Genomic DNA, 13835 nt, shown 5'->3' with positions numbered 1-13835 from the left:
GGATATTACTTGTCCAATCAGAGGTTGGCCCACCTCTCCAGGATATTACTTGTCCAATCAGAGGTTGGCCCGCCTCACTCCAGGATATCACTTGTCCAATCAGAGGTTTGCCCACCTCACTCCAGGATATCACTTGTCCAATCAGAGGTTGGCACACCCTCCTTCCAGGATATCACTTGTCCAATCAGAGGTTGGCCCGCCTCACTGCAGGATATTACTTGTCCAATCAGAGGTTGGCACGCCCTCCTTCCAGGATATAAATTGCTGATCAGAGCACAGACAGGCATCAGCAGCTGCAGGAAACATGGGTAGTTGTAGAGCTGGGCTTGGACTCCTGGTGGTGCTTTGGGGCTGCAGTTTGCAGTGGCTGCTCTGTGCAGGACAGGGACTTCTGGATGGCTCCTCCCACCTCCACTGTGGCCTGGAGAGCATGGAGTTGTCTTTTTCTATGCCTGGTGGTGCAGAGATGTCCTTGATGATGCTGGGTGAGTGTGATCTGTGACTGCTTACTGACTTAAAGGTCAACTGGAGTGATAAATATGGAGGCTGCCATATTTAATTTCTTTTAAAGGGAACCTAAACTGAGAAGGATATGTATTTTTTTTTTTTCCTTTGAAAATACCAGTTGCCTGACTCTCCTGCTGATCCTGTGTCTCTAATACTTTTAGTCAAAGCTCCTCAACAAGCATGCAGATCAGGTGCTCTGACTGAAGCCAGACTGGATTAGCTGCATGCATGTTTCAGGTGTGTGATTCAGACACTACTACAACCAAAGAGATCAGCAGGACTGACAAGCAACTGCTATTGTTTAAAAAGGAACCTCCATATCCCTCTCAGTTAAGGTTCCCTTTAAACAATACCAGTTGCCTGGCAGATCTGCTGGTCTATTTAGCTGCAGTAGTGTCTGAATCACATGCCTGAAGCAAGCATGTAGCTAATCTAGTCAGATCTGACAATGGGCTCTATACACAATGCCTTACCACATGTGGTAACATAGTATGTGCAAATTATCACCCAAAAGATCACCATTGTGTAATTCTCAAAGATTTATCTCCTTTTCTGCATGCGGTAATAAGTGACTAAATTTCCTCCACTTTGAAATTCTTAATTGAATAAATGTGACAAATAAGGATATTTATCACCTATAGAGGGCAGGTGGTAATTTTCACATATCTACTGTTGCAGTTTAAAGAGTCTGAAGTGAGAATAAATCTCGCTTCAGACCTCATAGATAGCTGGGGCACGTGTGCCTCTGCTAAAACGCCGCTATCCTGTGGCTTAACGGGGGTCCCTTCACCCCCAAATCCCCTCCATACAGTGGGGGAGCGCTTCTGCATTGGGGCAGGGTTAACCGCCGCAGCCCTGCCCCATGTGTGTCTGTCAGATGCGTATCTCCGCCTCTCCCCCGCCCCTCTCAGTCTTCCTTCACTGAGGGGAGGGGCGGTGATGCGCGGCTGATAGACGTGACTAGAGGCAGGGCTGCAGCTGTTAGCCCTGCCTCCAGGAAACAAAAATTTCACGACCAAGGTTTGTTGGTTCGGGGGTGAAGGGACCCAGTTTAGCGGGATAGCGGCGGCTTAGCAGGGGCACACATGCCCCTGCTAACTATGAGCTCTGAAGCGAGATTTATTCTCGCTTCAGAGTCTCTTTAACATGGAGCCTTTCATGCTGTTTGTTTGCGTTCATGTCAATTGTATGTAGAAAGACAGAACGGGTGTGCCTAACGTCCAGGTGCGTGTTCTGACCCCGTACAGTTTTCTAGATGATTCTATAGCTGGCGAAGGGAGGAAATTCCCCCTTTGCTCTAAAAGATAAGCAACAGCATAATCTTTAAAGGAAATTATTTGTTACAGCTGATACAAATACTGCAATAAATCTTGTGTGTAATTCCTGCTTTAATGGAAGCAGACATAGGATTAACATCCTGTGTTTACAAATTAGCTGCTCTGCTGAGGCAGCCAGCTGGCACAGCTGAGAGTTAAAATTACAGTTGTGATTATTCACAGATGAGGGGGCATTAGACAGGCTAAATTGTATACATACAGGGTGCATTTGTATGTGTTTTCCTTCTGTCCTGTGCAAGAGTTGAGGTCCCACTGTAAATGTGATAGGCTTTCCTGGGTGGTCTCTGTGTAATGGGTGGCAAGCATATGGGCTGCCCTACAGGGGTCAAAAAAGGCTTTTTCCACACATTACTGACCACTTAACACACTTACCATAATAACATTATTGACTTTTTACTGTACTTTTATCGAACACTTATCACACTCAGTACATTTTTAGTGAATACTCAGAAAAGTCGGTAATCACTGGATTGAATTTTCTGACCAAAAAGTGTTACTGCACATGTTGTTGTGAATAGAGCCCAAAGTCAGAAACGCCTGATCTGCTGCATGCTTGTCAGCTGCTGTGGCTAAGGCCACATACAGACATCAGACCATAGTCTTTGGAAAATGAAAGATCACAGACCAATCTTACCACCCTTCCTGTAGTATAAGAGCCATACTCTACACAGTCTTTTCTATGGAGCTGAACTCCACATCAGAAAAAAATCATGGCAAGATGCTGCACACACAGATGCTGTACAGACACAAAAGATCAGTATCTGCAAAAGATCTGTTCCTGCCAAAAATCCATTCCTGCAAATTGCAATGATAGTCTATGAGATCTGCAGATCATCATACACACATGATTTAACTGACATTCATCTGCAGATCTGAAAGTCCATCCTGGTGGATCTGATCTGCAGATGAATGTCAGTTAAATCATGTGTGTATGATGATCTGCAGATCTCATAGACTATCATTGCTATTTGCAGGAATGGATTTTTGGCAGGAACAGATCTTTTGCAGATACTGATCTTTTGTGTCTGTACAGCATCTGTGTGCAGCATCTTGCAAAGATTTTTTTCTGATGTGGAGTTCAGCTCCATAGAAAAGACTGTGTAGAGTATGGCTCTTATACTACAGGAAGGGTGGTAAGATTGGTCTGTGATCTTTCATTTTCCAAAGACTATGGTCTGATGTCTGTATGTGGCCTAAGAGTATTAGAGGCAGAGGATCAGCAGGACAGCCAGGCAACTGGTATTGCTTAAAAGGAGGGAAATATGGCTGCCCCATATCCCTCTCACATCGTGTCAGTATGAAACGTATCGGAAAATTAACATCTTACATTTAGACTATGTAATGTCGTTTGTTTTTGTTTGTTTTTTGTGTATCAGTACTTGTAACTGTCCTAATGGCTATTTGCTTTGTCTTCCATGTTAAGCTTCTTGGGGGTATTTTAAATGGTCTTTAAATAAAACAGAAGCTACAGTGACTATGGAAGGTGCTATGGCTGAGCTTAATGCTGAAATTGTTTGTCATCCATGATGCTGAAACATGTCTGCTATATGGAGCTAGTCTAACAAGCTCCATGTGTACTTTATAACCTGTTACCTTAACTAATATATGGTCTGCTACACCCAATCAATGTTACTGTTACCATGTAGTATATTTTACCTACATAACCTGTGAATATTCCTCTGTTGGCGGTAATAACACTGAATGTGTGGGCCTTACTAATGACTTAGCAGTCTGACTTATGGCCGAGGAAACTCCTTACAGTAGGGATCAATGAGATGCAAATATCCCTGAGGTTATGCAGATTTATGTAAATGTATGCAGTTATAAAAATGACTAATCAAGTCCTGCTAAGGGTTAAATTGATTGAGTTCATGTAGGATTATGTAAAATTTGTATGCAGCTTGAATTTAGACGAGTATTTGCTTCTCATTGTATAACCCTTATCTTCAGCCAGGTGGTACAAGCTTGAAGGTTCCACTAGATCTGTCATGCTGGGTACACACGCTGAGATTTACTGTCAGATCGCTTATTTCCAACATGTCCGATCTATTTCCATTTACTTCAATAGGAAATTGGAAAGCAGATCGATTATGTTGTAAATCGCTCTGCCAGAAAATCTTCTGTACCCAGCATCTGTTTCTGTATCCCAAGGACTAAGGTCATGAGGCTTGAATGTTGGCTTAAAGGAAATCTAAAGTCAACCCAAAACCTTGCCTGGGGCTTCCTACAGCCCTGTGGAGTCATCGTGTGCCAATGACAGACGGCTCAAAGTCCCTCCATCCAGCAGCAGTGACCCCCCCCACCCCGGCTAAGCTGGCCAGCCACGTGCCTCCTTACACCTGCGGCCGGGAGTGTTCTGCGCATGCACAGTATATAGAAATCCCTACTGTGGCTCCCACAGTCAGGAGTGCTCTGTATGCAGATTAGGGTGCTCATAGCTACCAGCAAATGTCCAGCTTTGTGGGGGTTACCGCTGCTGGCTGGAGGGAATTGGACTGGTGTTGTTGTGGGCACAGGGTGACTCCAGGGGCTGCAAGAAGCCCCAGGTAAGTTTCTGGTGGGTCTATCTTAAACTTCAAGATGTGGTGTTAGCTTGTTTTCCACTTGTATGCAATCTGTAATCCTGGTCTCTTGCCCTGCATGCCTGATAGTATCATGTTATCCACATGCAATCCTTTCTCTTCCTGACTAGCCTTGTAAGTTGCTGCTGCTTCTAGAGATGTGAAATGGCTGCCTGAATCTGAATTTTTTTTTAGAACCAAATCTTTCATACTTTTCAGATCTTCTTGAGGATGAATTTAGGAGTCTGCACAATGATTCTGCTTGTGGAATCTGGGTAGGAGAGAGACCAAATAACACGATGGTGGTTGGTGCTGCTTACACTGGATGCTACGTAAGGGAGAAGGTAAGGTGTTAGGAACTGCCACTCCCTGAACACTAGGTGGCTTTATCACATTGACAGAACTTGCATTATGTATGGCCTTCTGGACAAAAACCAAAATGAGGGGAAATGCCTACATAAGGACACCTAAAGTGAGACATATATTCAATACCAGTAGTCTGGCTGATCCTTATTCAAACTCTTAGCCATAGACACTGAACATGCAGATCAGATGCGTGCCCCCCCCCCCCCCCCCAGAGCCGGGACAAGGTCCTCCAGCACCCAAGGCTGAGACACCAAAGTGCGCCCCTCCATCCCTGCCACCCCAGCTGTCACACACTGATTGCTATTAGACTAAGAGGCGCCACAGGGCCCCCAACCTCCCCAACACCTTAATATGTAGTTATCTGGCTTACAGTCACTGCCATTTATCCCCTTTTCTTATTTCTTTCTGCTTCAAACACAATTAGGAATGACAGCTGAATGAATTCTGCGCCCCCTCCTACACCACGCCCTGAGGCTGGAGCCTCTCCAGCCTATGCCTCGGCCCGGCCCTGCCCCCCCCCCCCCCCCAATAATGACTGGCTGTCAATTGGTATTTAGAATTGTCAGCCCCATATCCCTCACTTCAGGTGTCTTTAAGCTTTGCTTATTGGATTGCCTAGTCTGCAACACTGGCCAAACTAAACTATTGCTGAAGTTGTGATCCCAAAAAAGTCTTGGACTTCAGCTCTGCTATAATCCTTTAGCCTTTAAAACTGGGTGGTGCAGGCATGTATTAGCTGATGTCCTTCAGGGCCGGTCCTAGCTAAAATGGGGCCCTGGGGCAAAAGTAATCCGGGGAGGGGGTCCTGGGGCAATTGCCCCCTTTGCCTCTATGGAAGCGCCAACCCTGCTGTCCTTATGCCCACTGCTCCTCAGTCCTCCCTTTGTAGTCTAAATCCTCCCTGGCTCAGTCCTGGTTGTGCATGATATTGTCCAATGTCCCCATGCCATCAGAGCACTCCTGCACGCTACAGTCACTCTAGTCTAAATCCTTACTTTGCTCAGCCCAGATTGCCAAAGAGGAGCAGTGGGCATGAGGGTGGCGGGTGCAGTGAAAAATGGCGTGGAGTAAATAAGGGCTATTTATCGTTTTAATCAAACTGCGCTGCAGCTTACCCCTCTATTGAAGCCCCGCCATATGACACCAGCACTTTGCAGGATGATCGGCTCAGCAAGTGCCTGCAGCCGCGATGATTGCAGAGGCAGGACTGTGGCTAATAGCCCCATACTTTAGCAGCTGTTACCGCTCCTCTGCCTGACCAAAAATCATGGCGCACAGTGCAAGCTGGTCAGGCAGAGGAGCGGTAACAGCACCGGAAGTATGGGGCTATCAGCCACAGTCCTGCCTCTGCAATCATCGCGGCTGCAGGCACTTGCTGAGCCGATCATCCTGAAAAGTCTGCCGGTGTCCTATGGCGGGGCTTCAATAGAAGCAGGAGGGGTAAGCTGCAGCGCAGTTTGATTAACCTCCTGAGCGGTATGGACGAGCTCAGCTCGTCCATCACCGCCGGAGGCTGCCGCTCAGGCCCTGCTGGGCCGATTTTCCTCAAATAAAAAGCAGCACACGCAGCCGGCACTTTGCCAGCCGCGTGTGCTGCCTGATCGCCGCCGCTCTGCGGCGAGCAGCGGCGAAAGAGGGCCCCCCCCCCCAGCCGCCCGAGCCCTGCGCAGCCGGACCAATCAGTTCCGGCCAGCGCTAAGGGCTGGATCGGAGGCGGCTGACGTCCATGACGTCACTCCGCTCGTCGCCATGGCGACGAGGAAAGCCAAACAAGGAAGGCTGCTCATTGCAGCCTTCCTTGTTACTTATGCTTGCCGGAGGCGATCAGAACGCCTCCGGAGCGCCCTCTAGTAGGCTTTCATGCAGCCAACTTTCAGTTGGCTGCATGAAATAGGTTTTTTTTTTTTTATAAAAAAAAAAAACCCTCCCGCAGCCGCCCTGGTGATCTCAATAGAACGCCGGGGAGGTTAAAACGGAAAATAGCGCTCTAAAAAACCTGCGCCAATTTTGAACAGTTAAAACGCTAAATAGCGTTTTATACTGTAACTGAATGTGGCGCCATTATTGTACTGGCTGTGCTGTGCACCATAATTATCTGCTCCGGAGGGTGGCCTATAATACATCTCCACTTGGTTTTAATGAGTACTTCAGCTCTGGTATTCACTAAACATGGTGTCTGTAGAGGTCACCTCCTTAGTATCTTTATGTGAAACTGTCCTTATTCTCTTCAGGATGACGAATATGTGATGACTCTGCTTTTGAAGGAAACAGTAGATGGTGCGCCTCAGCAATACAAGATGGAGAAAACCTGTCTAAGCCTGTCTGGTAATGATAGATTATGACCTACTCATTTCTACTATGGGAACCCTGCGATGAAAGTACCTCATGTTTGGTTTAAGGCTACCAATATTTTTTTTTTTTTTTTTTTTAAATGGGGCTTCTGGGTTGGTCAGTGCTGGTTGTCTCTCAGAATTTTAAAAGGCAGGAAGTACATTAATGCTGTACTTGCAGGGGTGTCAAACTCAATATAAAGGGGGCCAAAACTGAATACTGGGACCAAGTTGCAGACCAACCTCAAAGTCTACTGGCCACCTTAGAAAGTTCCCTGTCTAGTGGCCTCCACCCTCCCCTATACAATTCCCCTAGTGTTGAGTACTGCCCCCTACCTCCCCATAGGGCTTTCAGTGTTATAGGGCTTTACCTCCAATACAGCTTCCCTGGTGGCCTAGAGCGGGCCAAACATAATGCAAACTGGGGAAACCACTTGTGGGTTAAATTTAATGGCTCTGAGGGCTGGAGTTTAACATGTGTGGTCTAAGGGCTTGTGGGAATTGTAGCTGAGGGTGGGTGGTCACATAATGCTGTCTGGATGATTTAACCTCTTGTGCTTAACAAGGTCTTCTCTCTTGTTCACACTATAGCCATGGATGCCCCAAGTCCTGATGTCTGTTCTGCTGTCAGTCAAGCTGATAAAGTGGCCTGTGCTAGACCCTCTGTCCCTCAGGATGCCTGTGAAGGGATGGGGTGCTGTTACTCTGCAAGAGATGCGTCTATGCCCTGCTTCTTTGGAAACAAGTGTAAGTTCTTCTTTGCTGAGTGGCTGCCATTCTTCTTTTACATGGTGTCTCATACTTACTGACTAACACTGCATGGATGTCTCATGGCCACTGCCTGGAATCAACAGGACATAAATGTATGGGACCTTCACAAACACCAGGAACAATCAAATTGATTTGAGTTATGGAAGTATCTTAAAGTGCAGGGGATATTGATCAGTGCTGATTAGTTGTCAGATACTCATAGATGCTGCACGGCTTAAAGGGAATCTGAAGTGGAAATAAACTTGAGATGATGAATTGTCTAGTACAGCTAAAATATTAGTAAGTCTCATATTTCCAGTACAGGAAGAGTTAAAATTAGCTATGCAAAAGGGGCTTCTCTGACCGAACTTGGGTTGGCTACAGTGCTGTTTTCTGAAGCACACGTACATAAAGTGACAACTTCCCTGCAGTATATCCTTATCTGAAGTGAAGGGTCATACGATCTTTCATACTTTAAAATGGTGTAGTTTGTGAACTTTGCAATATACAGTTGACCATGTTTGCATTACTTCCTGAAAATAGTGTACAGGGCTACTTGGGGTACCACTTAAGTCATGTAGCTGGAAGCATAACTCATGGGACTGAATGTCCTCTAACCAAGGGCTATACTTGATAGACAAGCTGTGGTTCCCACATTGCTCATATACCCCACTTCTACCTTCTACCTTCTACTGACCATTGAAGGATGGAAATGAACTTGCAACATTTTGTCTCCACAGTGACCACACAGTGCACAATTGAAAACAATATGGTGATCGCCGTGTCCAAAGACCTGACCAGGCCATCAACAAACCTTGATTCAGTCCATGTGATTGGCGTGGACTCCTCATCCTGTGCTGGATTTTCACTTTCTAAGAGTGACTCCTTTGCAGTGTTCAAATTCCCATTTTCCTGTGGTGGGCACTTCCAGGTATGTGGAGTCATCACAGAATGCTTGTGAACTCAAAGCCAATTGAGGCAAGAAAATTCACTGTCAGATATATCCAAACCCGAAACCGGTTCTCATGTCATTTAGGTATACCCTGATGAAGCTCTTGGCACACTACCTCAAAGATAATACTTTAAACTAAGGACATTTCACACTAGCTTGTAGCCAGTCTTTATTAGTGATCTATATTATCACCAGCTGAGCTTTTGTTAGCCCTAGATGAAGTTCTTGGCCTAAAAATCAGTAAACGATCTAAGCTCAGCCTACTGTGGATGGGCTGTCACTAAATGTCTTGGTCTCTAGAAGATCTTGACAAGTACTGGTGCACATAACTCTTAGATGCATTACCAGCTATAACCACACGGTTTAGAAGTGGTTTTAGTAGAAAACGTATTACTACATCCTGTTAAAGTTGTTTTTGGTGTTAGCCCAGAAATAAGATTAAATGGGGCCCTAGGCAGCAAGACAGCAGTTTTTTTTTATTTTATTTTTTTTATTTTTTTTGGGGGGGGGATGCTGGCATCCTCCAGGCCCTAGGCAACTGCTTTTATAGCCATGAAATATCCATTTCTCCAGCATTCTACATTGCTGCAGACTAAAGCTAGCTTCTAATAGACTTACAAAGTCAAATTGCTTTTATCATGACTTGAGCCATAAACTCATCAATCATGCATATTTGGTTACTATATCTTTGTAGATATAAGCTGGTCACTCTTTATCACTTGCCAGGAATGCAGTATCCAAGTAAGGCTAGCAAGCTGTCATTTGATCAATGTGGTAAGGCACCATCGCATGTTCTGGTTTGCAAGAAGGTTTAAGGTGCATACACACGCACTACAGAAGCCAATGACTGGTCTGTCAGACCCCCCCCCCCCCCCCCCCCACTGGGCGGACTTTCAGCAGACTGTAGTGCGTGTATGCACTGTCGGCAGACTTATAAATTTCCACTTACCGCTTAGCAGATCGTTCAGACAGCCTTATTTCTTCCCACCCTCTACTGGAGGCATATACCTAGCTACCATATACTGGGGGCAGCTATATGGGCTACCTACATGGGGTGGAACCTATAGCTGGCTACCTATACTGCAGGCACCTATACCTGTCTCCACACTGGGGGTGCATTTTACACCCATGCCCCGGGTCCAATTTGGCCTAAACTGCTAGTATTTGGCCACACCCATTTTTCACCACTTGTTATGAGGTATGGCTATCCATTTTGTTTAGCAGCAGTACTTTTGTGGATGGGGGGCCTCAGGTTATGGACTGCTTGGGGGCCACCAAAACCTTAGCTGCACCCCTGGTGGCACTCTGCTGGTAAATTCTTGGACAAACTGCCTAACACTATACAGGTGTTTGACCATGCCCCTTAATGAACCAGTGTAGGTTTAGTTGCAGTCCAGAACCACCTAAATAACATGGTGCCAAGTCTTAGTTGGAAGCAGTTTTTCTCATGTGGTTATCTCTTAACAGATGCTTGGTGACCCAGTAACCTATGAGAATACTATAGAAGCTACCAGAGGCATAGAGACCTGGCAGGGGTCTTCCATCACAAGGGACAGTACTCTGCAGTAAGTACAACATGTGACATTCTAGCAGCAGCTACACTGTCTAGAACACCATAACCTTTACTCTCTTTACAGGGTAACAGTGCGCTGCAGGTACATCCAGACAGGCGTTGTCCCACTGCAGCTATCGGTGTCAACCTTGCCACCACCACTTCCTGTTACCACAACAGGCCCTCTGCTGCTGGAAATGAGGATCGCACAAGGTGAGACATGGTAGAGGGCAGCTGCCACTTTAGTAACCCCCTCATTGCCCAGCAGAGATTGGGACCCTATCCCTTGGGGTGGCATTGCAGGGCTGTGGCTGTACACACACTGCTAGCCTACAGACAATTGACATGTTCAGTTGCTATGCTTAACAGAGCAGCATGGGGGTGACTTTATATAGCAGCCTGGGGGTCAGGTAAGGGCATCAGGCTTCTGTACACTAGTCTTGAAAGGTCATGAGGCTTTAAACCCAGATAACCTGCAGTAAGTATGTTTTGTGGGATACAAAACTCTATACACAAAATGTGAGCTTGCCTTCCAGATCAGGACAAGTTGGTATGGACCTTCAGTGCCAAATCAGCACAAAATGCAGATTTGCATCCCATATGGAGGATTATGTTGTAATTGGACCTTCCAAGCAGAGTTCAATTGGAGAAAAAAAAAAACATCATCCCTACTCTTCACCTTGCAGTATGGATTACAATCAGGGGCGTAGCAATAGGGGGTGCAGAGGTAGCGACCGCATCGGGGCCCTTGGGCCAGAGGGGCCCTAAAGGGCTCTCCCTCATCTACAAATTTTACCTCTCTATTGGTCCTGTGCTCATAATAATCATTTCTATAGATGCTGTGAATAGTAGTAATCACTAACAAACTGTTTCCCAGCCTCTTCTTGTACCTCTGACACTGTAGTTGCCATTGGCAGGATTTGGTGCGCCGTATCAATTGTTATGTATAGAGTGCTTGGGGGGCCCCATGTAAAACTTGCATCGGGGCCCACAGCTCCTTAGCTACGCCTGGACTAACAGATCCAGACTAGTGTGCCAGTACCAGAGGCGAGTCTACACCTCTAAACAACCAAAATGTACTTGGAAGAATCTGAGGATCTCACATTGGAAAGGGGAGGTGTGCTGGGAAAGTTAGGCTAGCTAAAGATCAGCTTGTTGGCTCTCACCCCATATTTGTAGCCCAAACTGAACATGACAAGCTGAGCCTCACTGTAGCATTGCTAACCTAAGACAATTGGCTTGGCATGATCTTCTCACATTTAATGTTAATGAACCCATATTTGAGCCATTAGCTGCACAAGTTGAAGCATTGTCTGCAAGACATTTTGGTAATTATTGGCAACTGCCCTATTTGACAATGTAACTTTTCTATTCCTCTTGTACAGATGCCGGCTATACATCCTACTACTCTACAGGGGATTATCCTGTGGTCAAAGTCCTCAGGGACCCCATCTACTTAGAGGTCCACATCCTGTACAGAACTGACCCCAATCTGGTGCTTGTGTTAAATGACTGTTGGGCTACCTCCTCTGCAGAACCTACACTGATGCCTCAATGGCCCATCTTGAAGGACAGGTCAGTAACTCACAACCTGTACTTCATGTGCTCCCAGAACATGAGGCTGACTTGAGATCTTCTCTGACTCTAGGTGCCCTTTCTACATGGACAGCTACCTGAGCAGGCTGGTTTCTGTAGGAGCTCCTTCACAAGCAGTTCCCATCCCGAACCACTACAAACGCTTCCTCGTCAACACCTTCACATTTGTGGATGCAAACAGCCAGCTCAGCCTTGCCGACCTGGTAATTCAGACACCTACAAATCTTACTAGACTGACTTTTATGCTTGATCTTGACTAAAATACAAATTTGTCTACAGGTTTACTTCCACTGCAGTGCATCAGTCTGTGTCCCCTCTAACCTGGATGACTGCAAAGCCTCTTGTGGCCAAAGGAAAAGTAAGTCTGTCTCTTGTCTTAGTATGAAAGTGTCTATTTTTATAAATCTCTGGTATTATGAAAAGGGGGGGGGGGATATTTGTGTGGTTAACCCCCCCCCCCCCAGAGTGTCATGGCCCTGATGGTTCCTATCTGTGCATTGCAGGAAGTGACATCCAACTGCCAAGCAATATCTCCCTCTGTGCATAGAACTCTCAGTAATTAACATTTTAACACAGATCACCTGGCAGAACTAAAGGTTGCCACCAGTAATACACTTCAGAATTTAGGAGATGAGTCAAAAAGCAGGCGGCAGCTACTTCCACTGACATCACCTGCCAGCAGTAAACCTGTCTCCCATGTGATGTCAGGATGTAAGGCTGGAAGAGGAAAGCTTTTACAACGGGCAAACAATGGCTAAATAACTTGTACAGAATTATTGTAAAAAATTAAGCACTTCTGTTACGTTTTCACCTGAGTTCCTCTATAGCTTAGGCTACTTCGCCAGGCAGGACAAATCACTACTACACAATCCAGGGTTCTTTAGAAATTGCAGCCATTATTGACTAGAGGCAGCTACTTGTTTCCTGTGGGTGGGACTTGGCAATCTCCTCTCCACTCTCCTTAGTTTTTGCAGTGAATAGGACTGCTCTGCCCTACAAGTGAAAGTAGTCTGTACTGCACTCCATGCAGTTGAGATGTGACTTTTACTGGTAAAGGGACTGACAGATCTTGAAATGGGATTCCCGAGAACTCTGCCTATTAGTCTTGCCTCAATTGTTAACTGCTCCTAAAATCTTTCCCTAGAGAGAATGGCTGAATCCCATGAAGTCCAAAGTTTGAGAAGGACAATAGTATCTTCAGAGGGGCCCGTCGCCTTGCTTTATGAGGATGAAGTTCTAAAGCTGGAAGGTAAGGACTTCACCAGAAGTGTGGCAACTGATTGGTTAGTAGGTATGACTTCTGTACTGGTCACTAACTCTCTCCCCCTCTGTTCGACCTCAGGTTCTCATCAGCCATGGTCGTCCTCCCTGGACCTGGCCAGAGCCCTAGCTACTGCTGGAACAGTAGCATCTGTAGCAGTCATGATTGTAGGCATCTGGTTGCATCGCAAGAGACACTCCTGTAACATTAAATCTGCAGTTGTTTGAATAAACTTTTACCAGTTAACTTCTGGTGTGGTGTCAGGTTTTTGCTCAAGATGTGTCAACTAAGGAAAGCAACTAAAGCATCTGGTCCTATAGTGGCTTCAACTGGCAAACTTTCCCTAGGAAAAGTAACTTCCCTGTTTAACCACTTACTGCACCAGGCACAGTATAATTACATCCTGGGAAAACATCTGGGGCTTGAGGTTGAACTTGTAGGCCATGCACAGCCATTACTTTGTATGGCTATAAACACACAATGCATTGTCCCTCAAACATTTTTTTGACTCTCCCGGCACCTTTGTACTCTTGCAAATTTAAGATGCAAACAGGCCAGAAATTAAGAGATTAGTATTGTCGTCTGTAAAAATGCAACCTGGCATGTGGTAAGGCAGAGGATAG

General features: G+C 45.9%; 1 protein-coding gene across 1 annotated transcript; it reads left to right on the top strand.

Moving 5' to 3' along the window:
• The first annotated feature begins 438 nt into the window (after nucleotides 1–438).
• Nucleotides 439–13439, top strand: LOC137562435 (zona pellucida sperm-binding protein 4-like). The gene is made up of 12 exons (XM_068273781.1): nucleotides 439–485; nucleotides 4625–4749; nucleotides 7003–7096; nucleotides 7693–7848; nucleotides 8592–8782; nucleotides 10271–10368; nucleotides 10441–10568; nucleotides 11741–11930; nucleotides 12004–12154; nucleotides 12231–12309; nucleotides 13096–13200; nucleotides 13294–13439. Exons 1-12 carry the CDS (start codon nucleotides 449–451, stop codon nucleotides 13437–13439), a joined length of 1500 nt encoding a protein of 499 aa, XP_068129882.1. The 5' UTR covers nucleotides 439–448.
• Nucleotides 13440–13835: the final 396 nt, after the last annotated feature.

This window comes from Hyperolius riggenbachi, chromosome 3, assembly GCF_040937935.1.
Source record: "Hyperolius riggenbachi isolate aHypRig1 chromosome 3, aHypRig1.pri, whole genome shotgun sequence".
Taxonomy (NCBI): Eukaryota; Metazoa; Chordata; class Amphibia; order Anura; family Hyperoliidae; genus Hyperolius; species Hyperolius riggenbachi.
This window is presented reverse-complemented; position numbering and strand designations above follow the sequence as displayed.